The sequence below is a fragment of the Sodiomyces alkalinus genome, assembly GCF_003711515.1.
Source record: "Sodiomyces alkalinus F11 unplaced genomic scaffold SODALscaffold_2, whole genome shotgun sequence".
In the NCBI taxonomy this organism is placed as follows: domain Eukaryota; kingdom Fungi; phylum Ascomycota; class Sordariomycetes; order Glomerellales; family Plectosphaerellaceae; genus Sodiomyces; species Sodiomyces alkalinus.
In genome coordinates, this window is record NW_021167080.1 from 6,100,501 (window position 1) to 6,125,691 (window position 25,191).

At 55.1% G+C, this 25,191-nt stretch overlaps 5 protein-coding genes across 5 annotated transcripts; 4 read left to right on the forward strand and 1 right to left on the reverse strand.

The window, feature by feature from the left end:
• Positions 1–251: 251 nt before the first annotated feature.
• On the forward strand, positions 252–5,911 carry SODALDRAFT_292621 (DNA polymerase family B). Its single transcript, XM_028608698.1, has 2 exons — positions 252–598; positions 651–5,911. Exons 1-2 carry the CDS (start codon positions 364–366, stop codon positions 5,603–5,605), a joined length of 5,190 nt encoding a protein of 1,729 aa, XP_028469499.1. The 5' UTR covers positions 252–363; the 3' UTR covers positions 5,606–5,911.
• Positions 5,912–8,592: 2,681 nt separating this feature from the next.
• SODALDRAFT_338932 (hypothetical protein) lies at positions 8,593–14,012 on the forward strand (the record flags this gene model as incomplete). Its single annotated transcript, XM_028612819.1, has 3 exons — positions 8,593–9,051; positions 9,137–13,751; positions 13,831–14,012. The coding sequence occupies 3 exons, from the start codon at positions 8,593–8,595 to the stop codon at positions 14,010–14,012; spliced, it is 5,256 nt and encodes a 1,751-aa protein (XP_028469500.1).
• Positions 14,013–15,175: 1,163 nt separating this feature from the next.
• On the forward strand, positions 15,176–19,203 carry SODALDRAFT_292627 (hypothetical protein). Its single transcript, XM_028608699.1, has 2 exons — positions 15,176–16,069; positions 16,193–19,203. Exons 1-2 carry the CDS (start codon positions 15,567–15,569, stop codon positions 18,783–18,785), a joined length of 3,096 nt encoding a protein of 1,031 aa, XP_028469501.1. The 5' UTR covers positions 15,176–15,566; the 3' UTR covers positions 18,786–19,203.
• Positions 19,186–20,657, reverse strand: SODALDRAFT_126422 (xylosidase/arabinosidase). Its single transcript, XM_028606669.1, has 2 exons — positions 20,560–20,657; positions 19,186–20,244 (listed from the first exon to the last, which is right to left on the reverse strand). Exon 2 carries the CDS (start codon positions 20,167–20,169, stop codon positions 19,318–19,320), a length of 852 nt encoding a protein of 283 aa, XP_028469502.1. The 5' UTR covers positions 20,170–20,244; positions 20,560–20,657; the 3' UTR covers positions 19,186–19,317.
• Positions 20,658–21,860: 1,203 nt separating this feature from the next.
• Positions 21,861–25,189, forward strand: SODALDRAFT_292634 (anaphase-promoting complex protein). The gene is made up of 3 exons (XM_028608700.1): positions 21,861–22,956; positions 23,054–23,147; positions 23,270–25,189. Exons 1-3 carry the CDS (start codon positions 22,191–22,193, stop codon positions 24,768–24,770), a joined length of 2,361 nt encoding a protein of 786 aa, XP_028469503.1. The 5' UTR covers positions 21,861–22,190; the 3' UTR covers positions 24,771–25,189.
• Positions 25,190–25,191: the final 2 nt, after the last annotated feature.

Consider the following 25,191-nt stretch of genomic DNA (forward strand, 5'->3'; position numbering starts at 1 on the left):
GCGTGCTTGATTTTGGTGGTGAAAAGATGTATGGGATGATGACGCCTGCTTGTACATCCACGTAGAAACGTTGCTCGACTGGAGGCGATATGAGTTTGTTCATAAAACCAAGTTACGTACAGTCAGAGTTCACACATACGATTACATAATCCGGTTCATGACGCTTCTCGCTCACGTGATGCCGTGTTTTCAAGACGTGCCATTGTCACCAGACGGGTGGAGTGAAGTTCGATGCCGCGTCGCAGGGAACACTTCAAAACAACTCTGCTGCTCGTCACCATATGCCCCCATTTCTTGGATACTTCATGATGCGTCTCTCAGAAACCTCGAGGGTGTTTCCTCCATGATTCTTCGGCTTCAATCATGGACCTTTTCCGGGTCAGACTTAACTGCATTGACCACTATCAGGCAACCCCAACGCGCTACGATCCGCAGCTGCGCAACGACATCCTCCCCTCTCAAGCTACTAAGGAGCCGAAGGTCCCAGTTATACGCGTGTTTGGGTCTACTGAGACTGGCCAGAAAGTATGCGCTCATATACATGGAGCTTTCCCATACTTGTATGTTGAGTATACAGGCAGCTTAGATCCCGAGGAAGGTTAGTCCTTTCATCCTTCTGCGAGACGCCGAGCATGTGCTGAAAGTATCAGTTGGGACGTATATTTATCGTCTTCATCTGTCCATTGATCATGCGTTAGCAGTAAGCTACCGCCGCGATGAGCGATCAGGGAATGCCAAGTTCGTTGCCCGGATAACTCTTGTCAAAGGCATTCCCTTCTATGGCTTTCATGTCGGCTATAGATTCTTTCTCAAGATCTATGTATTCAACCCAATTGTCATGACGCGCCTAGCAGACTTACTGCAACAGGGTGTCATCATGCAGAGGCAGTTCCAGCCTTATGAGGCCCATCTGCAATACCTCTTGCAGTTCATGGTAGACTACAACCTGTACGGCTGCGACTACCTCACGGCATCAAAAACTATCTTCCGAGCTCCAGTTCCTGTCTATTCCGAGCACGGAAATTCGCAGCATCTCTGGCACAACCGGTCCATCCCTCAAACCTACGTCACTGAGGACATTAGGCTTCCTAGAGTCAGTCATTGTTCGATTGAGGTCGACATCTGCGTTAAGGATATCGTGAATCGACAAATGGTCAAGGAGCGTCACTTACACCATGACTTCATTGAAAGGCTGAGGCCTCTACCTCCGGGTCTGAAACTTGTTCACAGTATGGCCGGCCTCTGGAAAGATGAAACAAGGCGACTGAAAATGAGAATGAAGAATTTTGATCTTGGCAGTAGTCCATTTCCTGCAGAGGCACTGGTATCCATGTCCGCAGATACGCGGAATGTGTCGTCTCAGGGATGGATTCACGAAGACGAATATCGCGAAGAAGTGGAAAAGCTTTTAGCCGCGGAACGATCGGCAGATGGAAAGACCAACCCGACATTCGATACCTTTGTCCAAAAGGATCCCTTGGAGGATAACATTCAGACCGCTCTTCAGTCTGTGGAAGATCTCTACCCCGAGAATTTGTTGCCTATGCTGGGCTTGTCACTCAGCACAGCAGCGTTGGGCCAGAACCCAGCAAGTAGCATCGAAGTCGACGAGAAGAGAATTCTTGATCAGGACGAAGGCGATATATTCCCCGGGGACTCTGATACAGAATGGCTTCTTGATTGCAAGGCTCAGGATGGGAACTCCGGCGACGACCCTCTGGAGTCGAACAACCTCAACACGACGAAGTCAAATATCGAGACAGACCCAGGGGCTGCGAAATCCGGTGCCGCTCGTCGCACATCCGGGACCGTTGTCAACGAGGTGGACTTCAAATCTGCTGCATCGTGGTTGTCACTCGGAGGCATTTGCAGAAGCCGGCTGGTAACGGGCAAAGATCCATCGGTGCCAGCTTATGATGAGCTTCTCGCCTTTGCTCAAGAAGAGGGGCTGTTTACCAGGAACCAGGAGGAACCACAACCTGTCAGTGTGGCTAGGCCTTCGTCAAAACGGCTTGGTCCAGCTGGCACGTTAGAACCCGCAGCAAAACGCCGAAAACAGCCAGCATCAGAACGGACAGTCACAGAACATCGCTCCCAGGACGCGTTACCCATTTGTCCATTGTCGCAGTCCAGCACAAAAAGGGTAGACCCTCAAACAGCAACGAAATCCCGGGCCAGGAAAGGGGCCGCAAGAGGAGCGTCGAAGTCGAGCCAGAACAATCGGACTCTATCTTTTCCCATTGTCAAAAGCCAGGAGGAGCCACCCATAAAACGCCTTTTCGGCCACAAGGACAAGCAACAAGATTCTCAGCCGCGAGGAAACGATGTTACAACAAAAACAGTCTCTTTCAGTCTCCTTCCCATGGCGGAATCAAAGGCACCGGAGACGGATCCCACTGTGATGGGCATGCTCGCCACTCCGCTTTCGCAATCGGCGAGTGTGGAAAGTCGACTTAATCGTGCCAAGGCCAGGCTCGGAGCTTTCTCGAGTCGTAGGACTTTTCTACTCTCTGTTCTTCCTCCATCGTCCCTGGAAGTCTCATCCACACTCAAAGATTTCAACCTCCCCGATGTCATCTCTCAAGATGCGTACTACAGCAACGAGAAAGACGTTCCTGGGAGGCCGCGCGAATACGCCGGAAGAGAGTTTCGACTGGAAAGCAAGACGATTCCGTTTTTACCACACTTTGACCCAACTGGGATGTCTACAGCCGGTAAGGGTGTGAAGAATGACTGCTATCCTCGTGTCCTGGTCGAAGGAAATACAGACGGCGGCCTACAAAATCTCTGCTCTTACCGAAGCTGGGAAATAGCCCAGCCTCCGCCTTCATTCCATGAAGTTCAGAACTGGTGGGCAAAGGAGCAACAGAAGGAGAAAGCCACCGCGGCAATCCAATCACGGCGAACGTACTTCGGCCAACGGTACTTATCGCAGATTGATGGGCCGACGCCAAAACATAAGCATGGGTTCAAGTATTCCCCAAGAAAGAAGTCGACAAGTGTCAAACACGAAGCCCAGTACATGAGTACGATGAGTATGGAGATGCATGTGAACACTAGGGGAAAATTTGTACCCAATCCTGACCACGATGAGGTTCAGTGCATTTTCTGGTCGGTCAAGGCGGACGGTACTATCAGCACAAGCCAAGATGTGGCAGGAGGAGTTATCATTGGGGTCGTGGTCTTCTCTCCCGACGGGACTCTTGCCGAGAGAATACGACGTCAGACGTCCGCTGAGGTTATCGAGGAGACTGACGAGCTGGGCGTGATTGTCCGGATGGTAGAGATCGTCAGGACCCATGATCCCGACATTCTCACAGGATACGAGGTCCATGGCAGCTCGTGGGGTTACCTAATCGAGCGGGCTCGCGTCAAGTACGACTTTGATCTATGCGATGAGTTCTCCAGGGTCAGAACCGATTCGCACGGAAGGATTGGGAAGGAGAACGATCGATGGGGCTTCAACACGACGTCAACCATCCGCGTCACTGGCCGGCATATGATCAACGTCTGGAGGGCAATGCGAGGGGAACTCAATTTACTCCAATACACGATGGAGAACGTGGCATGGCATCTCCTACATAAGAGGATACCACACTACTCTTGGGAGACCCTCACGGATTGGTACAAGAACGGGCGGCACCGGGATCTCGCCAAACTAGTTCGGTACTACCTTGTCAGGACACGGCTCGACCTTGATATTCTGGAGTCGAATGAGCTGATACCAAGGACGAGTGAGCAGGCTCGGTTGCTCGGGGTAGATTTCTTTTCCGTGTTCTCTCGCGGCTCCCAGTTCAAAGTCGAGTCGATTATGTTCAGAATTGCGAAGCCCGAGAACTTCATGCTGGTGTCCCCGAGCCGGAAGCAGGTGGGCGGGCAGAACGCGCTGGAGTGTCTGCCTCTGGTGATGGAGCCGCAGAGCGATTTCTACTCCAGCCCGCTGCTTGTGCTGGATTTTCAGAGTCTGTATCCCAGCGTAATGATTGCGTACAACATCTGCTACTCGACTTTTCTGGGACGTGTCGTCAACTGGCGGGGAACAAACAAGATGGGGTTTACTGAGTACAAGAGGCATGATCGAATCCTCGAACTGCTCAAGGACCATATCAATATCTCCCCCAACGGGATGATGTACTTGAAGGCGGAAATCCGCAAGTCTCTGCTGGCTAGGATGCTCACGGAGATCCTCGAGACTCGCGTGATGACGAAGAGCGGGATGAAAGAGGACAAAGACGACAAGGCATTGCAGCAACTACTAAATCATAGGCAACTGGCACTGAAGCTTCTGGCGAACGTCACATACGGATACACGTCGGCGTCTTTCTCGGGGCGCATGCCATGCTCGGAGATTGCGGACAGTATAGTGCAGACAGGGCGGGAAACGCTGGAGAAGGCCATAGCGTTCATACACTCCCAGGAGCGGTGGGGGGCCGAGGTTGTCTACGGCGACACGGACAGCCTGTTCGTGTACTTGAAGGGCCGTACGCGGGAACAGGCCTTCGACATTGGGCATGAGATCGCCAAGGCCATCACCGATATGAACCCACGGCCGGTCAAGCTCAAGTTCGAAAAGGTGTACCACCCGTGCGTGTTGCTGGCCAAGAAACGTTACGTGGGTTACAAGTACGAGGGCAAGGACCAGGCGAAACCCGAGTTTGACGCAAAAGGCATTGAGACGGTCCGACGGGACGGCACGCCCGCGGAGCAGAAGATTGAAGAGAAAGCGTTGAAGCTGCTTTTCGAGACGGCGGACCTTAGCCAGGTCAAGGAGTACTTCCAGGCGCAGTGCGACAAGATTATGCGCGGGGCCGTGTCGGTTCAAGATTTCTGCTTTGCCAAGGAGGTCAAGTTGGGGTCGTACAGCGACCGAGGCGCACCGCCGCCTGGGGCTCTCATCAGCGCGCGGCGGATGTTGGAAGACGCGCGGGCCGAGCCTCAGTACGGCGAGCGGGTTCCCTACGTGGTGGTGACGGGAGCGCCGGGGACACGGCTGATAGACCGCTGCGTGGCACCCGAGGAGTTACTCAACGACCCGCACAGCGGACTCGACGCCGAATACTACATCTCCAAGAACCTGATTCCACCGCTGGAACGAATCTTCAACCTGGTCGGAGCCAACGTGAGGCAGTGGTACGACGAGATGCCCAAGGTGCAGCGCATCCGGCGACTGGAACACGTCGGCGGGGAAGAGGCGGGGGGCGACCAGGGATCAGGATCAGGGCCAGGACCAGGACCAGGGCCAGGGCCAGGCAAGAAGACGCTGGAGAGCTACATGAAGTCGGCATGGTGCGTGGTGTGCGAGGTCAAGATGCGGGGCACGGAGGGCGTCCTATGTTCCCGGTGCAGGGAGGACGCGGCGTCGAGCGTGCTGGCTCTGCAGGACCGGCTGCGGTGCGAAGAGCAAAAGTTGAGGGATGTAGTACAGGTCTGTCGAAGCTGCGCGGGGCTCCCGCCGCTGGACAACGTGCCGTGTGACAGCAAGGACTGCCCGGTATTCTACTCTCGGGTCAAGCAAGGGGCTCGGCTCAGGGCGAGCAAGAGCGTGTTGGAGCCGGTAATTAGGGAGTTGGGTGCAAATGCAGCGAGGGAGGCTTTGCAGTGGTAAGGGGGAAGCGAACAATACCTGGAATACGAGACATGACGATGGATGAGATGAAGAACGAGGTCACAGCGGAAGCGTTTTCACTTGGGAGGCAGTCTTCTTGGTGTTTTGGTTCGGTTGTGCTTTGCCCAGGGACGGACCAAAGGAGGGGCCGGCCGTTTTGGGTGTACGAGACATGACAGTCATGAGAGCGAGCGAAAATTCTGCAGACGATATTGGTTAAACGTGTGTCTTTGGAAGCTGAACTATTTGTGAAGTCCTTGCAGCTATTCAACTTCAGCATCTCCAACCTCATCACAGAAGTACAAGGCATCCGTCAGAAGCATCGTGGTCCTGACTACTCCACAGATAACGTCCTCCATACCGACACAAAGTATCCAGACTACCTTGGTGGTTGACGTACCCGTTCGAGTAAGGTATTCTCTCCATAATAAAGGTACCTTCTAATCCATTACGAAGTACAGTGTCTTCTGTTCCTTGGGTATTACTTTTTGTGCCTAAGGTACCTACCTATTCTGACCGAACCGTATCTGTACAAGTGTAGACTCTATGTGTGGTTGTCCTTCACCCGGGCCCGCCTCATTGGTCTATTGTTAGAGGTACTATACAGTATCCGTGCCCTCATATGATTGGCCGGGTACCTGATTGAGGCGCCAATGCAACTCACCCGGATGGGGGTCTCTTGCCAGAACAATATTAGTGCCTTAAGATTATCGGGGCCTGCGACCGGGTCCAGGGTGATAGGGCAGGGCGGGAACGGACGCGTTTCCTTTTGTTTATTTTGGTTCGAAATTCTTCGCATGGTCGGATCAACAACTGCGTGTCATCGATCTCTATGTACGAAGTACCTCGTACGCATCTCGATCTCCTCTTTTCAACGTTTCCACTTTTGAATATGAGCTGTAATGCCATATTTTCGTGGTCATTGTAGAGAGGGCGATAGCTACGGGATAGTGGAACGGGAACATTTTTCTTCTTTTGCAAGACAGGCCGGACTAGTCCGTATCTGTGGTTCTGTAGTCCAGTTCACCGGACTCGAGGAAGATGCGGATATGATACGGTGTCTCAAACCATCGGGAGGCGGTCAAGTCTTACAATGTAAAGCCGGTATTGTCTGTCTTTCGGGACCTTCTCTCGAGAACCTGTGATATCAGTCTTCTCCGCCCCCAATAGCATTATACTTGACGTGCTAGAAGGAGAGAAATCCCCCGGTAGAGCATCACTGTGCTCCGTCTGATACGAATATGTCATCATCCTGTCTACGACTGTTGATTCGTCGACCTTCTAAGAGGTAATACAGAGCACGGAGCCATTAAGCGCTTTGAATGTCGAACATGTGTGGTGGAAATGGTAAGCTGGGAGAGTGGTCGGCGTGTTTCACACCATTATACAACAGCGCGGTCTTTGCGAGCCGTGTTCGGCGTAGAGCATGAAAATCGAAAATCCATCAAATTACAAGTCCTACGGTACTTCGTTGCATGCAGGTCCAATTAGGTCATGCTTTGTATGAAGTACTTCGTGGGTCGCCCGCGAAAGCTGCCCGCCCCGTGGAGCGGTTGACCATTTTTGTGACCAAGTAAGTACCTTAACCAAGGTGGACACCTTTCCCTCTACCAAGTAATTAGTACCTACCCGTGCCTGTACCTGCCCGTGCTTGCTTGACCGGGGTTCCTGACCAGTCAACATCGTCAATCTCCCCCATCTTTCGTGTCCTTCTACTTTCCTTTTTCTCTCCTCCCTTGGGCCCCTCCCGATCCCTCTTCTACTCTCCTCCGTCTACCACCATTACACCGGGCCTTCTTTTTCCTTTTTTTACTTTTTGTTCCCTTTCGTTAACCCTTCCTCCCTTCTCCCCCCTTCTCTCCCTACCCCTCCGTCCGCCGCCCATCGTCGCCAGCGAGACAAGTATCGACCGACGCGGAGGGAGAGTCGACAGCCCAGAAACGAGAAACGAGATTCAGAAAAGACAAGACATCTCCACGGTGTCTTGTCTGTCCTGACTTTTCGTAAGCGTTTTGCACTTTTCGAGGAACTGCACACACTCCCTTCTTCAACCCGAATAGCGAATTCCTGTCTACTTACCCTCGCGCCGTCCTTTTCTTCTCTCTTCGTTCTTGTCTCTCTTTGCCCGCCCTTATTTTTCAATTTTTTTTTTCTTCATTTCATTTCATTTGGTCCGCCAGCCGACACTTCATTCAAGGTCTGGATAGCCTCCCTAATAATAACATTGTGTCGCTTCACTCCAGTGCAGTGGCCCCTGCTTCCGTTTATCCTGGGGTGAATTTGGTGGTTCTCCTTCCCACGTCCGAACTACTACTTTCCCCGCCTTCCGCGTTCCGCCTACGCCTCAGCGAAAGAAACAACGAACCATTGCGATCGGTTACCGCACCGCACTCTTGCGCCCTAACTGACGACGTGTCGAGGGAGAAGAGCCGAGTCTGGAACGACAACAATAACCTGCTCTGTGGCATCCCACATCGGACTCCTTTCGTTAACGCGTAACGCATTTTTGGCCCGCCCCTTCTCTGGGCTTTCGCATTCCAACTAAATCGACGTAAAAACGGACACTTCTCGCTGACCGGCTTTTTAATTCTTACGGCTTTTCCCAACCGACGACTGATTTTTCCTCAACTTGTCTCATCTCCCTACGCTCTTTGACCAGCTGTTCCTTTCTGCGATTTTCGGCCAATCACTCGTTGCGCTTTTTGTCCCTGTTCGTCGCCTCGCGTCTACCCAGCCTGCAGCGGGGCCTGCCACTTCGTATTCTACCGTCTTCGTCCTCCAGCTACGTAATACCTGCGAGATTTATACCCAACTCCTAGGCGTTCTTCATACCAGCCCGAACAGTGTTATCGGCCTCCGATCTGTCGCCCAACGAACCACGAATAACTGGCATCACTGCGCCTATCACATCGTCAGACATTCATCTTTTTTGCACTGTATGATCCCCTAGGCTTGTGACGATTCGAACTTCTCTCGGGCCCCTGATCATGGCGGCCTCGTCATTCGCGGGCCGGCCTGTCCTGCCCCCGGGTGATGGCGATGGGTCGAACGACCCCTTCGTCTCTACCGTCGGCCCCAAGCAAATTCGCTTCTCCAACTTCGACAACCAGCTCTACGCACTGGGCCCTACCACATCACCAGGCCAGGCAAAACGTGCCTTGGAAGCCCACCTTGCCGAAACCGAACGCCGTATGGAGGAAGTGGGAAAGCTGGGAACAGCGTTGGTTGACCAACAGAAAACCTTGGCCGAGCGCCTTCGCGAGGTTGAAAAGCTACAGGCCGAAGGCGACCTCAACCCAGAGCTTCGCCTGAAGCTATCCGAGATCGAAAAGGAATACCACGACGTTGCACGCGAGACGGCCAGGGCCTTCCTTCCCAAGCAGCGAGTTCCCAGTAACGAAGCCGCTGGAGGCTCGCCCTACGTGCCTGAAGGTCGAAGTGGAAAAGTAAGTAGTTGGCTCCATCCGCTGACCGGGCCACCTGGCCCAAGTAAATTTGCCCAGCAGAGACAGGCTAACCCTCCGGTTATAGCGGTCCGTCAGTCCCTCGAAATTTGAGAGCCACGCCACCGGCTCTCCGACCAAGCTCAGCGTCCCGAACCGAAAGATTCGTAATCAGCCGGCCACCCGGGTCCACGACATAGAATTTGCCGCCGAAATCAGCACCTCTTTGCTCGCCCAAGTTCGCAATCTGCAGTCTCTACTAGCCGAAAAAGACGAGGAGCTTCGAGATGTCAAGACCGAGAAGTCAAGACTGGAAATCGAGGCAGAGGGTTTTCAGCAACGGGTCAAGACCCTGGATGAGAGCGAGCACCGCTACAAAGACGAGAACTGGAACCTCGAGACCCAGATCCACGAACTCATTGCTTCCCAGAAGGAAAGCGCCGACCGCGAGAAGAAGCTAACCCAGAGCCTGAATATCCTGCAAGCCCAGAAGAACCAAACCCAGAAAGAGTTGGATGAGGTCAAGTTGTCTCATGCCAGGTTGGTGGAGGAACACGAGGCTTCGGTGAAGCATCACGACATTGAGCTGGGTACAGCCAAGCGGAATGCTATTCTCGCCGAGGCGGAGCGGGCTACCCTCCAACGCAAGATTGACGACCTCATGGGGCAGAACCAAGAGCTCGCCAAGGCAATCTCCGCACAACGTGCGCGAGCGCTCGAACGCGAATCGAATAGAGGTACGAGCGACGACGAATTCGAAACGGCTACCGACAACGCCACTCCCGAACACTCGCCGCCGGCGTCTCCTATCAAAGGCACGCCCCGACACTCCTTCCTCGAATCAGAGACCCTCAAGACATCTCTACTCCACGCCCAGCGCACCATTCAGACCCAGCGATCCCAGCTGCACCGCGAAAAGACTGAAAAGTTGGAGCTTAGGCGGCTCCTGCAGGATAGCCGGGACGAGCTCGAGAAACTGCGCAGTGATTCAGGTGGCGTCTCGAACCGCCGCGGTCGTAAGATAGACTCGAAGGAGTTCAAGAAGCCCGCCAAAAACTTGCTCGGAGGATCACGCTCCGCCAAGAGCGAAGTGTTCGTGGAAGACCCCGACTGGGAGGAACAGCCCGACAGCGCCACCCCAAGGCACTCCCCTACTTATGCGATCCCACCTTCCCTCGTAACTGGGCCAGGCGCGTATCCGATGACCACTGATAATGAGACCAGCGACGCCGCCTTCGAGACGGCCAACGAGCGAGGCACCGAGACGGAGGATTTCCAAACGGGCGCCGAAGAATTTTCCGAGGAGGACGATGACGCGGAGACGGAGACGGAGAGCCCATCCAAGAACAGGGGAAGGGTTCGGCCCCCAAGCCTCAACCTCATTGGCAGCAGGAACTCGTTCGATAGCACGGCTTCGACTTCAGCCGACGAAGATTTTGACGAATTCGAGCTCAAGACGCCTATTGCACACCCGCAACAACGAATGCGACTCAGATCGAGCCGAGGCTTCTTGACTCGACGTTCTAGGCAGCCCAGTGAAGAGCCGGCACTTCAGAGCAGCCCCATGAGCCGCGCGACAAGCAGCACCGCTGGGACTCCTCAACAGCCAGCTCAGAGTCTGTTTGCTGAACTCGCCGAGCTAGAAGGGAGCGACGTTGAGTCTCTTGATGCGACGCCCAGCCGCAGCGTGCGGTCCATTACGCCAGCCTCCGTCGCCAGGAGCCGCATGACCTCCGTGCCCCCTGTTCCTCCTCTGCCCGAGCTTGTCATGGTGGATAGCGGCATCATGACCGATCCTGTCAAAAAGAGCCTGGCATCATCCGCGTCGGAAGACGGCTCCCAGCCGGATTCTGCCAAGCCCGTCATGGTAGACTGCGGTGTCATGACAGACTCATCAGAGCTGCCACTGCCTGCCATTGCTCACCTATCTGTCCACGGGGATTCCTTGCCGAATGATGCATCGCAGTCTCGCCCGCATTCCATGCTGTCCTACAGTGACGCTGGAGCGCAGTATGACGCAGACATGGCCGAAAAGCTTGCCCAGTTCCCTTTGCCTCCGTCCGCGACTGATATTGTCGTCGAGGTTCCTCCGCCGACTCTCGTGTTTGCACCGATCGAGAACCAAGCTGTTGAGCCCGTCGAAGAGCCCCAGGAGGAACCTCTGACCCCACCGGCCCTAACCCTCACCGCCGCCGTCGAATCGCAGGATGTCGAGCCTGTGGCGGAGCCCGAAGTGCCACCGCCTCCGGCACCGATTCTTAGCCTGTCAACCATCGCATCGGAGCATGTGGAGCCGAAATCTGAACCTGAAGCCGTTCTGGTGTTGGGCTTCTCACCCCTTGTTTCCGAGCCCATCGAGCCTAAAGCCGATCCAGAGATCATGGCTCCTCCCCCTGTGTTGTCTTTCGCACCGGTCATCTCCGAAACAACGGAACCGAGAGTGGAGCCAGAACACGCGTCGCATCCAGCTCCGGAACTGGTGCTCTCCTCCCCGATAGCAGAGGGCCTAGAGCCACAAGTGGAGCCCGAGGCGCCATTGCCTCCTCCGGCGGTGCTGACACTGTCTCCTCTATCTGCCCACGATCTTGAACCTAGGGCCGAACCAGAGCTCAAGCTTCCTGCGCCGGAGCTGCGCTTCACACCCTTGACGGCTCTGGAGGTTGAGCCTCAAGCGGAGCCAGAGCCTCCTGCGCCAGTCCCTCCCGCTCTCGCCCTTTCGATCCTACACTCCGAGCAGGTGGAGCCTCGGGCTGACCTCGAGCCTCAACCTGTGTCTTTGACTTTCGCCGGTGTTCAGACATGGGATATCGAGCCACGTCTTGATCCCGAACCTACTCCTTCTTCTCTGACTTTGTCGCCCGTGATGTCCGAAGATTTAGAACCAGTTAGCCCGCCGATGCCCAGTCTACCAGTCCCACAATTTACCTTCTCGTCCATTGATTCCATCGAAACGGAGCCTGTTGCGCCACGGAGCCCGAAGCGGGATGCCTTCATCATTCCAAGAAGCCTCGACTCTGCCTTGACCGAGATGATTCGACCCAGAACTCCTGATAACGCCCTGTTAGGTTCAGTGGCACGCCGCGGCAAGGGCAAGGACGACGATCTTCCGGACGTGCTTATTGCTGAAGATGAGACTCGTCAATCACCTAGCGATCTCAAGCAGTCTGAAGGCACAGAGTCACAACAACCATTCAAGGAAATTTCACCCAATTCGGCTTCACGAGCTATGCCAAAGCGAGGTGTTCCGATGCTTGACCATTCCGCACAGACATTGCTCACAGCGCACGCTCTCGATGAGTTGTTCAAGGCGAAGACCAAGGGGCATGAAAAGTCGCTCTCCGCTGGAAGTAGCGTGGGAACACCCGGCACAGTTCGGATTCGCCGGCTCTCCCAGGACCAGGACAGTATTGGTACCCCTGGGGACGTCTCCACTGAGCCTCAACCCGATGTCATCATGGACCGACGGCGGCGGAGCGCAAGCAGCAGCCGCGGTCCGACTGACCGACTGCCGCCATTGCCCCAGAATCATAAGCAAGTCATTGCAGCCGCAAGGACTGGGTCTGCGCACAGCAACCACGGCAGCACGACCGTCATGGGCCCTCCACTGTGGCCTGCGTCGGCCATGCGAGCCCAACGACCTCGCACTCCCAACAGGCCACAGTCACCACTTTCCATCAAGGGGACACCGACGCCGCGAGCCAGCAAGCCTAGGGTCGGCATATCGGGCCCAGGGACTGTGATAGTCCATTCCCCCACCAAAGCCTCGACGCGGAGCCGGCGTTCTTCTGTCTCTTCCTTCGTCTCCGAGCTGGATTCGCGGTTCAATATTCGAGACAATGGATTGGGAATGAATCCTAATGGGTTCGGACCCAACACGGACCCACGCATGATCCAAGCCATCACCCAGACCATGATTGGGGAGTACCTGTGGAAGTACACGCGCAAAACCGGGCGCGGGCACATGTCTGAATACCGACACCGTCGCTACTTTTGGGTTCACCCCTACACCCGGACACTGTACTGGAGCGACCGTGACCCCACTGCGGTCGGTCGGTCCGAGGCCAAGGCGAAGAGCGTACCCATCGAGGCTGTCCGGGTGGTCACTGACGATAATCCATCACCGCCCGGGCTGCACCGGAAGAGTTTGATCGTCATCTCTCCCGGCCGAGTCGTCAAGTTTACATGTCCCACCGGGCAACGGCACGAGACGTGGTTCAATGCCCTTTCGTACCTGCTGCTCCGGACCAACGAGGAAGGCCAGAACGATGCGGAGGAAATCGCTGGTAATATCACACAGGCAGACGTTGACGAGTTCAACCCGCAAGTTGGCGCTGAAGCTTCTGCATTCACGGCGAGACCAAGGGCCCCGGCTTCGCTCTCATCCTACAATTCTCGGACCACCCAGAATCAGTCGCCGGCCATAGACATGTCGATGAACGTGCCCCGCCTGACGCCGACTCCGAATAAGAATGGTCCTAGCCAACGGCCGTCCTTGGGAACGTTGTCTAAACTTAGCGGCTACTGGAAGAGCAACCAAGTCCTCTCGGGCACCTTTTCCAGCCTCCGAAGCCGCAACGCGAGCCATAACAACCATGACATCTATGAGGCGAGCGAGGTCCAGGACAGTGGCGAAGATGAACAAGAGATGGAGCGTCTGAATCGAGAAGCCGGCCGACTTGAGAATGTTCGGGCTTGCTGCGACGGTGAGTTTGTCATTCTCTTTCTCGAATCCCCCAATAATTAGGCGTTAAGAGCGGATTGACTGACTCTGGCGTCTTCCAGGCAAGCACGATGTTTCAACACTTCCTCACCACCCGTCTTATTCCAAGCGCGGGAGGCCGTCTTATTCGCATTCCCATTCGCATTCCCATTCGCATTCCCATTCGCATTCGCATTCCGGACCTTCGACGTCGACAGCGACTGGGACGCCGACACCGATGAGCACGATGCTGTCCCGGGCCTGAGTTGAAGCCTACCTTCCAGCAACCCATCTGTATATTCCTAACACACCTTCCCTCGGAACGGTGATAATTTCTTTCTCGTCGCTCACTATCCCAGACCCGTTTTGGACTCGGAAATTCATTCTCTTTTACGACACATCGCCTGCACGCGACGATCTCCATGACTCAGACGATTTTTCTTCTTCCCTAGCTGTCTGTTTATTGTTTTCCTTCTGTCATCAAGGCCAATTTCCTTGAAGCCAATCTTTTGCGCACAACTTTGCGACTCAACCACACAGGCCGCCGGGCCTACGACACTAAAAAAACACGATATTTTCTTTTCTACGATGAACCGCTTGCATGCACCGTCGCCTTCCCCTCTCAAGCCATGGACCCTGTGTTTTTCTGGATTACATGTAAACAAAATTGCCCTGCCTCGGCTGTGTACTGTTGCAGAGTGTTGCCGGTGCAGGCTCAGGGGAGGAATATGAACCCGGGGAAGAAGGGAAAGGCTGGGGGAATGACCCAAATGGACCTTGTTCGATATATGTAATGCATGGGGTATTCGTCCTCGTCCTCTCAATCCATCATCTTGTTCTTTTCTTCTTAATTGTTTCTTGTTTTGTTTCGAGATCTCCGGATCTTCTCTTCTTGACTATTTCTTCGTCCTCTCCGAACCCTCGGCCTTGTTGCGCGTCTCCGAGTTCTGGACAGTCAACACGACTTTAAGCAAGAGGTTCCGAGGGTGGTCAGGGCCGGTCGGCATTTGCATCGGATTCAAGCCTACCTAGTTCTGTCGAACTTGACAACTGTTCATGATATTATTCCGGAGAAGACTGAATTGTTTGAAGAGCTCCACCCCCGGATAGCTCGGCCTCCTCCCCGCGCTGGGGTAGGTATAATTACATCGTAAGCACATCGGTCAGTACATGGAGGTACCCACTATTACCGCGTTGAAGCTATGTACGGTACGTACCTTACCCAGTACGAATACGCACTAAATCCAACGGAGTACAGAAATTCTACCAAGGTCTTCTCGGGGTTTGTGACAGGGATCACATGACGACGTCAGAGCTCTCTATTGGGTAAAGTTGAACCCCCATAGTTAACACATGGACCTTGACGTAACGATCCCGTAGCCTTTGTCCGTCCCTCTTGTTGCCCTCAATTGTACAAAGTACGGAGTACGTACGCGAGGCCAGGAACACAAGAATTCAACCTCCGTACCGCCAAGCCATCTTACCTGTGTACCTATCTCCAATTATCCTCGTGCCCTGTTTCACCGCTCTGTACCAGATACAAGACGACCAGAGCTGGGTACCTCATTCCATGGTTCATGCCAATCGGTATCGGTATCGGTTTCGCTTACTGTCTTCTCAGAAGGGAGGGTTGAAAGTTACTCCATGCACCGATTCCATCCATTCAATAGATACGGGCTACTATCTCTTTTGAGCAGTTAGAAACCATCATTCTCCTCTCTCTCACGGTCTTCTCTCTCTCTCTCTCTCTCTCTCTCTCTCTCTCTCTCTCTCTCTCTCCGTGCTCGCGGCCGATCATTGGGGAGGGGAGGAAAGAGAGATGGGCAGCTGGGCCGTGTTCTTGTTCGCCTACCTCCTCGGCGGGCTGACCTTCATCCCTCTCGCCCTCCTCGCCTTCCTCGCGCACGCCCACTTCTCTCTCCCCTACCGAGAGCATAGCGGAGGCACCGAGACCCACGACGAGTACTCCGAGAGCATCGTACAGCCTGGAGATGACCTGGCCCCTCTCGAGGATGCAAGGAGCACGGGCGCCCTGAAGGAAGAGGCTGGCAGCCTCCGGTCACGCTCGACCCAGGAGAGCGAGGTGGCCGCCGGATACTTCGCCGTCTGCAGAGAGTACGTGCCCATGGGTATCAACGCGAAACCCATCGAACGGGCCACGCCTGTCGGGTCGACCACGGTGGCGGCCCCGAGCCAGAGCGTCTACCAGACCATGTATCGCAGCATCTTCGACAGGAAACAGCCGCAAGGGCCCTTGGACAACAAGAACGCCATTAGCCAAAGACCGAAGAATGCAGGCAATGTCTTCTACGTCGTTCTCAGGTTCGTTTGGTCTTCACATCGTCTTCTTCTTCTTCTTCTTCTTCCTCATTTGTTTGCCTGCCTTGGAAACAGGCTTTTTGCTCGGCAGATGTGCTGACCTTTTTGCTTCCCCCACCACAACAGGCACGGTCATCTCATGCTCTTCGACGACGAGGAACAGCTCGAAGTCCGACACGTCGTTTCCCTAGCCCACCACGATATTAGCATTTACTCCGGAGGAGACATTACACCCGAAGGCGAGCTTTTCATCAAGAAGAATGCCCTCTGCTTGTCGAGACGCCAGGATGGAACGGACACTGGCCCTGATGGCCAGCTTTCCAAGCCTTTCTATCTGTTCTCCGAAGATAGCTCGGCTAAAGAGGATTTCTACTTCGCCCTCATCCGGAATCAAGAACAATACTTCGACGTTGATAAGACAACACCCAAGCCTCGTCAATTCGAGGTAAAGAATATCATCTCTCTCGTCCAGAGACTCCACTCCTCCGAAGACCAGGTCCCGACGAGGTGGTTAAATGCCATGATCGGTCGTGTGTTCCTGGCGTTATACAGGACGGCCGACCTCGAACACTTCATTCGAGAGAAGCTCACCAAAAAGATCTCCCGTGTGAAGCGGCCGTCTTTCCTCACCAACATCGTTATTCGAAAGATCGATACGGGCGACTCGGCTCCGATTCTCCTGAACCCTCGACATAAAGAGCTCAGCGTCGAAGGAGAGTGCGCCATGGAGGGAGATGTGAAGTACACGGGTAACTTCCGACTGGAAGTGGCTGCCACGGCGCGACTCGATCTTGGGACCCGATTCAAGGCTCGCGAGGTCAACCTGGTCCTAGCCGTCGTGCTGAGGAAACTGGAAGGTCACGTCATATTCAAGATCAAGCCACCGCCGAGCAACAGGATCTGGTTCTCGTTCCAGACCATGCCCAAGATGGAGATGACGATTGAACCCATTGTCAGCTCTCGACAGATTACATACACCCTTATCCTCCGGCAAATCGAGAACCGGATTAAAGAAGTCATCGCCGAGACGCTAGTCCAGCCCTTTTGGGACGACATACCCTTTTCCAACACGGAGCACAAGAAATGGCGTGGCGGCATCTGGGAAGGCGACGACGCTGTTGTTACCTCCTCTAGGATAGAGGCCACCATCGCGCAGGGAGGAGATGTTGACGCTGTGGACCGTCTTGAGAGGTCAGGAGAGGCAGGAGAGGTCCAAGCGGAACTGCGACCCATCGAGAAGAGCATCAGCGAACCTCTCGCCGATAACGCGGCTCCCACGGGCTTGCTTGGAAGGAAGTTGGCCAAAAAGTCATCTGCGAGTACCCTGACGGGGACCACGACTGGTGCTGACACCCAGACATCGGGTCCTTCGGCCTCTCTCCCGAGGACATTACGACCTGGCTCCATGTCGAGCCCTTCAGATCCTGTAATACGCACCGATCCCACGCACGCCGACGTTTTCAAACCGTCATCATCACCACCGGACCATGCATCGAGCATGATGGCGGCTCTATCGGCTTGGTCACAACCAGCGTCCGCTGTGGACACTCCGCTCGATTCTCCCGCCCGCCCAGCGTCCGTGTCACAGGGCCCAAGTCAGTCTTTTCGGTCCACCTCTTCGTCCCAGGAAACAGCGGATAGCGAGAAGGAAGTCGAAGGGACAACTGTCGCCTCGAATCGGCGCAATACTGCTTCATCAACGGACTCTGCTTTCCAGGACGACGGTACCAATACATCGGCGCCTCCGTCGCCGTCTCTCAGGCACTCGCTAAGGAGCAACACAGGGTCGATAAAGAGCAACGCAAGCGCTATAACCAGGGGTCTATTTGCTCGGCGGGAAACCACGGGCGACTCGCAGTCAAGCGGACAGTCCAACAGCGATTCGAGCCACAAGCGGACTACGCTCTCCGCCATGGCGAGCGCGGCGACACAGGCGCGCCAGTGGGGCTGGAACGCACTGCAGCGACAGAAAGAAGGGAGGATCGGCTCGTTCGGCGAGTCGTCGCCACCACCCCCCTTGGACTTGAGTAAGCCTATGGGACGGGGCCAACCGCTCCCTCCGCCAGGAACGCCGCTCCCCAAACCGGATAAGAACTCGAAGGTTACCACGATCCCCGTACCACCCAAGCATAAACCCGTACCGCCGTCGCCGTCGCCGTCGCAGGCACCAGAAAGGTGGCAGGAAACGCAGCTCTGTGAAGAAAACGAGAGCGGGGACGGGAAAGCAGAACGCAAACCGGTACCGACGCCGCCGTTGCCAGCCCGGAGGTTGAGGGATAGGGGTGGGGGCGGGGGCGGGGATGAGAGGGGTAATGGCAACGATGTGCTCATCATCGCTGCGCCGGTTGGGTCCGAGCCGTCGACACCGATGGAAGAGGAGGTCTTGAGGGGCTACGAGGAGTCGGGTCACGGGCAGCCGTGGGCCGAGGACCGAGCAGGCGTCGATCCGAGCAGTCTAGATTCTTCCCTCACCCGCCGTCTTGCGTCTCTGGAAGGAAACGAAGCGAATGCATGGGCAGACTCGGTGCGCTCAGACAAGGACAGTCCGGGATTGGGCAAGGAGGAGAGTTCCATACAGGCGCGGCCGGCCCGCCAGGGGGCTCAGGAAGCCGACGACGATGAGGATTTTTCGGGGTGGTTTGATAACGGCGAGTTGGAGATGGAAGAGGAGGAGAAGCTGGAGGAGCAGGGGAGTCAGATGGGGAATGTCAAGCGTTGAGACCGGACGGGAATTACGACAATAGAGCAGCACTACAGTGGGTCGATTCAACCAGGTGTAAAGGGTCGCTTCAGCTGGGGCGGGTTCTGGGTTACATGGAATACGCCATCAATCCCTATATTGGGAACATGACATATGAAATAGTAATGAGACAAAATGAACATATTCGGATAGTTGGCCGTCATACGAGGTGAACTACGGGGAAGACCTTCCCCACCAATGCTTAGGAAGCTTGGGGGCATATTGTGTTCAACTCGGTGTCTGGGCATGACGGTATCAGGTGGAGCGGTCTTCCAGACACATACCTAGGTAGAAAGCAGGGGAGACAGAGACGGTATAAACACACACAAGGCAACTAACACCATACAGATGCCGCTCTGAAGGTGTATACACGAGAAGGGGCAGGGACATGCGGGACAAATCAGTATCATAAGCATCATCAATTTTTGGAATCAGTGAATTCATAATTAATTTTTTTTGTTGTTTTGTTTTCATCTCCTCCCCTTTGTAGCCCATTCATCCATGCTTTTGTTTATTCGGGCTTCTCGGTAACAATCTTGCCGTCCTTGTCATGGAAGATCTCCTTCACCTTGACGGAACGCAGGTGGTCCACACCACCGCTGAGCTCGCAGTCGTGGTGGAACAGCCACCAGCGGCCCTGGAACTCGACGATGGAGTGGTGGGTGGTCCAGCCGAGGACGGGCTCGAGGATGCGGCCGCCGTAGGTGAAGGGGCCGAGGGGATTGTCGCTGGTGGCGTAGCAGAGGTAGTGGGTGTCGCCGGTGGAGTAGGAGAAGTAGTAGGTGCCGTTGCGCTTGTGGACCCAGGCGGCCTCGAAGAAGCGGCGGTCGTGGTCGTCGGCGAGGATGGGCTTCTGGGTGTCCGGGTCGAGGATCTGGATCTCCTGGACGTCGGCGGCGAACTCCTTCATGTCGTCGGTGAGCTTGGCGGCGCGGGGCCCCATGGCGTAGACGCCCTCGCCCGAGGGCTCCTTGGGGCCGGACCACGCCGGGTCGAAGAGGTCGTTGCCCTTCTGGTAGCACTGCAGCTGGCCGCCCCAGAGGCCGCCGAAGTAGAGGTAGGCCTGGCCGTCGTCGTCGACGTAGCTGGCCGGGTCGATGGAGTAGGAGCCCTTGATGGGTTCGGGCTCGGCCTGGAAGGGGCCGTAGGGGCGGTCGCCGACGGCGACGCCGATGCGGAAGATGCCCTGCTTGTCGCGGGCGGGGAAGAACAGGTAGTACTTGCCGTCCTTGAAGGCGGCGTCGGGGGCCCAGAGCTGCTTGGAGACCCAGGGGACGTCCTCGGTCTTGAGGACGACGCCGTGGTCGGTCGGGGTCTCTGCGGGGTCTAGGGAGGAGGTGCTGAAGACGTGGTAGTCGGCCATGTCATACTGGTCGCCATTGTCGTTGAACTTGATGTCGGTCTCACGGTCATGAGACGGGTAGATGTAGACCTTGCCCTCGAAGACGTGAGCCGAGGGGTCGGCAGTGTAGATGGTTGTGATCAGGGGAGGCATATTGGGCGGCAGTTCTGTTGGATGTTGGGGGGGAAGGGGGGGGGGGGGGGGGGGGGGGGGGGGGGGGGGGGGGGGGGGGGGTTGGAAGAGAAGAAGGACAAAAAGGGGTATCGAGGGACAAAAGTGAGAAGGAACAGGAAGTATAAGTAGGGGGAGAGAAGTAGGCAGGTGGGTAAGGAGGATGGACGAAGGGACGACGTGTGGATGGAGGAGGCGGGGTGTCAAGAGAAATAGAATACAAGAATACAACGTACCTACCTAGATGACACCCCTTCGTCACCCCGCCAAAGTGGGAGGCGGGGGAGGGGTCGCGGATATTTAAAGCTGAATCGACATGCATATTTTGCCCTTGAATCGCAACTCGGTTTCACCAAATTACAAAGGCATCATGGTTACCAACAAGCTACTCGTCTCTGTGCCTAATGGTCTTCCCCGTTACTCCCGCCCTTTTAGCCTCCACGGCACCGCATATTAGTGATGTTATCCGTATGTTTTGGAGTAATGATAACTGCAGGTCCTGTGAGGCACCATGAGGGTGTGGAGGGGCACGTCGGAGGTGGGAATAGGTAAAAAGGGGAAATGGAAAGGAAAATATGGGGGAAGATTGAGTCCACTTGAGTCCACCCACAATTCTCCCTATTTATCCAGTGCATTTTCCCGGCTGTCTACCCCACTGAGGATCCCACTCCCTCTTTCGCCTGATGTGCCTCGTGCCTCGTGCCTCGTGTTTTTTCTTGCTGCCTCCTCTGCCCCGCGATCCCCTGAATGTGTGAAACCCATTTGGACATGCATGTTGTACATTGTACGTACATGAATGATCTGATGTCGTGCTGCTGCGTGATGATACCCCGGTTATGCGTTGTGGTTCTCCGCTTCTCCGCCTTGGCGTCTTGAGGAGGCTTTCAGTGTCCGTGGTGGTTGTCACAGGAGTTCCTGGCTGGAGGCAAAGATGGAGAAGACTTGAACCAAGTTGATCTGTGTGAAATCCACAGCTTTGTAAGTCGTCCGGACCCGAAAATCAAACTCGAACAAAATTCCTTCTGTATTAGTTAGTTCCCCTTGGCATCTCAGGACGGTGTCGAACCGGTCCAGCAGCGGAACTGCCGGCGGACAAGTCTTTTGTCTGAGATACCATTTCGAGTTGACGGCTATTATGTCATGGCCATCGTAGTCCATCGTGACGGGCAAATGAGGGACCATTGGCGCCAAGAATAGCCGTCGAAAGTCGAGCTAAATCAGATGGTGGTTTGGATAGCAGCGTGCCAAACGTTGGGTTGTGGTTGATCGGTCCGTGGTCCGATTTGAAAAGACACACCCCGGAAAGGCAATATTGTTATAAACCATCAGAAGCTACACGTGTACTTTACTGTACCTTCAATTATTATTGAATTAATGTTCGTTTATGTAAGCACCTACCTCGGGGAATGGACTTGCGGCTATCTTAATAAGACTTCCTAAACCAGACGGGACGAACAATACAAGGTTACATAATCGTCTTTCCCCAACAAGCCAGCCGTTGAAGCTGTAATAAACAGCCACAGCAGGCACATGCCGCGATCCTGCCAAATCCCAAGTACAAGGACTGGGATAAAAACATAAGGTACCTAACCTTAGGCTTGCTTACCACGTCAGGACCACCTGGAGCTTGCCTTCTCCCAGAGCACTACCTTATTAACTGCCCTTTTTACCTTACCTACCTTATATCAACACCTTGCACCTCTTTACCGTCCCTCTAGGCTCTCCCTCTCTCTTTGATATCACAATTCACACGCGTCGATCAACTCGATCCATCCAACGCTAACACGCCTGGGTCAATATGGCCGAACATCCCCATCTTCATTACTTCACATAACCGTCTATATTCCGGTTCTTTCACCTTTACCACAAACATGGGCCGCTTCTTGACTCCAGCCAAGATTGGCCTACTCGCCCTCGTCGAGCTCTATGTGGATGAACTCGTCCCCACTTCTGCTATAATACCCGTTCTTTCCTTCATCACCTCAAGTCTCCTCGATCGCGAACCCACAGTCTTGGCACCCAGCTGCTCCTCCTCTCCCCAGTCCCGGTGGACCAACGCTGAGAGGAGGGTCAGTCTGGTCACGTCCATAAACGATTTCGAATCCCTTCTTGCCGCTTACCCCGTCGTTGTCGGCTTGCCAGGAAGGAAGCTATGGGATATCTTCCTGGAAAAGCTCTGGGATGTCAACTCCCTCCACCAGCTCCATGATTTCTTCGATCGCCAATCTCACAATCTCGTCATGCCCAGCGAACAGCTGCGCCGCTTAGGTCTTACCGAAGCCGAACTGCAAGGCATCCGCATCTCCCGCAACTCCCCCTTTGGCACCTTTATCAGACGCTGCCAGCTCGAGTTCACCCGCCTGCGCTTCGAAGACTCCGTCGAGCTGTGGAAGGACTTTGTCAGCTACAGGCAGCCTACTCTCGGCCACCGTCAGCGAAGGAGCCCTTCCATGGGCCGCATGAGCTTCGATTACGTCCTCGACGCAGGTGAGCAGGCCGATTGGGATGTCGAAGCTGTCAACGTCCTCGCTTCCATTACCTACGGCGACTCCCTCACCAGCAACTCTTCCTCCAGTCTGCCCGTTAGTACCGACGATGTGGAGTTCCTTCTCGAATTTCAAATCGACAAGATGCAGAGTACGTTTTCGTCACCCATGCCCAAACTCTTTCCCGCGCCTCTCGCCTCATAGTTGCCACCACAACTCTCCCAGCTGACAATTTCCCTGCCCCCAAGCACATGGAAATCGAGTTCCTCTCGACGTCCGAGTTCGCTTTCAGCGTCTCCTCCAAGACAGTCGAGTAATTCCAACCTTGAGTCACTACCTAAGGTTCGCAACGCCCTCCAACCCCCGCCCCCCCCCTTTTTTTTTCTTCTTTTTTTCCTGTCCATTCCACCGCCCCCCACCGCCCTCCACCGCTCTTCCGTCTCCATCCGGCTGACCGTTTGTAGCTTCCTCGACGCGTGGAAATCAGGCGACCATCCTACTGCCTTCGATTATCTACATCGCTACTTTGACTACACCATGCAGAGTCGCGAGCGTCTTTACTACCAGTATGCGCTTATGAACTTGGCTATCATCCAAGCCGACTTCGGCTCTCACAAGGATGCGTTAGAGACCATGTTGGAGACCGTGTCCACCGCCCGTGAGAACCAGGACATGCCGTGTCTCAACTTCGCCCTCAATTGGCTGTTCCAATTCGGCCGAGCACATCCCCGACTGATCCGGGACCTCGAATCCGACAGTCTGCTCGGGTCCGGAAAGGAGAGCCTGGCCTACCTCCGCGCCAAGGCCAAGGAGACCGGCATGTGGCCGCTATGGAGCTCCGTCTTGCTGAGTGAGGCCAAACTGGGCTTCTGCGACGGAGAAAGCGTAGCCAGCTGCGTGGAAATGCTGGTCCGCAGTTCCCAACTCATCGTCACGCGCAACCTGAAAAATTTGTACGGCGCTCAGTTAACCATGGCTATGGCCCTGTGGGAACGTCTCGGCCTCGCCCATCTGTCTGCCGTAGAGAGCGAGATTTTCCTCCGTTGTCACATCGGGCACACCAGTTTCGATGACGAGCTGAAGGTCACCGCCCGTGTTGCCATGCACCTCACCGAGAGGGGCAAGTACGACCAAGCTCTGAAAATGGTAGAGGCCCTCGACGAGAACGCCCTTCGCTCATGGAAGGCCAGTCAATATTGGTATAAATACCGGGGCATCATTAAGTTGACCCGTGATCTGCGCCACGATAACCTCGATGCTGCGGAGCAGCTGATGTCTCAGCTTCTCCAGTCGAAGCAGGACGATATGGAGCCTGACGTGGCTTTCGTCATCAATTCCCTACATGTCGACTATCTCATGCGCCGCGGAGATCTCCAAGCTGCCTTTAGCAAGGTGGAAGACATGCTAGATGCCCTCGACGACGGGAAACGAGACATTGCCCTATATGTGCACCTCATGCTTCTCAAGGCACAATTATTCGACAAGGCCGGCCGTCCGCAGAGAGGCTTCACCCTAGCAATGCGGGCCGCGAGCACGGCCTGGCGGGCCCGCCTCATCCCCACCCTCTGGCAGGCGTCTGGCGCCCTCGCCAGCATCCTCTCATCCCTCGGCGAATTTGACGCCGCCGCCCAGCTCCTGACGGCCGTCCTCCCGCGCAGCTTGGAGTATGAATCGGCTGCCATGAGCGGACAGCTCTATTCACATCTTGCCGATGCCAACATGGGACTCGCCGGGAAGGCACCGCCCAACTCGGCGCGGCGAACAGAGCACCTGACGAGGGCCGCGAGTGCGGTCGAGAAAGCGTTCGATTCTTATTCCGCCATCGAGGACACCAAGAAGCAGTGCGAGATGATGGCAAAGAAGGCGACCATTATGAAGGTCGCAGGGGACAAGGCGCTGGCTGCGGATTATGCGGCCGCTTATGTCTCTCTGCGAAAAAGTGCCGCCGCGCTCGCCACATGTTAACAAGCATGGTCTGTAGTACAAATTGTACGAAGTGATCCCGGTCTACACAGGCAGCATCGCCCTCCCTCGTGCAGGACACCTTTGGCACGAAGGATCCATAGACACCTCACCACAGCCGGAATCCCCAGGGTCTTGCCTAGTTCATGAGCCTTAACGTCACAACTGCATCTTCCCCGGCTTAGCAAGCCCTAAGATTCAACACTAGTCACAGCGATACAGGGAAGCAGTGTTGAGCAAGTGATTCTCCGCACATACATGTCGCCGCTCACCAAATCGTTCGGTGCGAAACTGGAACGAGAGTTCGAGTCATTGACTGTTTTGATTGTTCGGAATCTAGGAAATCATATACAGGTCGACTGGTTCGTCGTGTCGTCCTCCCTCTTTCGCCAGCCCACACCTCCATCCTAGTGATCAATCACCA

Coding starts and splice junctions, on each gene's coding strand:
- SODALDRAFT_292621 (XM_028608698.1), top strand. CDS start 364: ATGGACCTTTTCCGGGTCAGACTTAACTGCATTGACCACTATCAGGCA. Junction 599..650: donor CAGCTTAGATCCCGAGGAAG/GTTAGTCCTTTC, acceptor TGAAAGTATCAG/TTGGGACGTATATTTATCGT.
- SODALDRAFT_292627 (XM_028608699.1), top strand. CDS start 15,567: ATGGGCAGCTGGGCCGTGTTCTTGTTCGCCTACCTCCTCGGCGGGCTG. Junction 16,070..16,192: donor GTCTTCTACGTCGTTCTCAG/GTTCGTTTGGTC, acceptor CCACCACAACAG/GCACGGTCATCTCATGCTCT.
- SODALDRAFT_126422 (XM_028606669.1), bottom strand. CDS start 20,169: ATGGCCGACTACCACGTCTTCAGCACCTCCTCCCTAGACCCCGCAGAG.
- SODALDRAFT_292634 (XM_028608700.1), top strand. CDS start 22,191: ATGGGCCGCTTCTTGACTCCAGCCAAGATTGGCCTACTCGCCCTCGTC. Junction 22,957..23,053: donor TCAAATCGACAAGATGCAGA/GTACGTTTTCGT, acceptor CCTGCCCCCAAG/CACATGGAAATCGAGTTCCT. Junction 23,148..23,269: donor ACCTTGAGTCACTACCTAAG/GTTCGCAACGCC, acceptor GACCGTTTGTAG/CTTCCTCGACGCGTGGAAAT.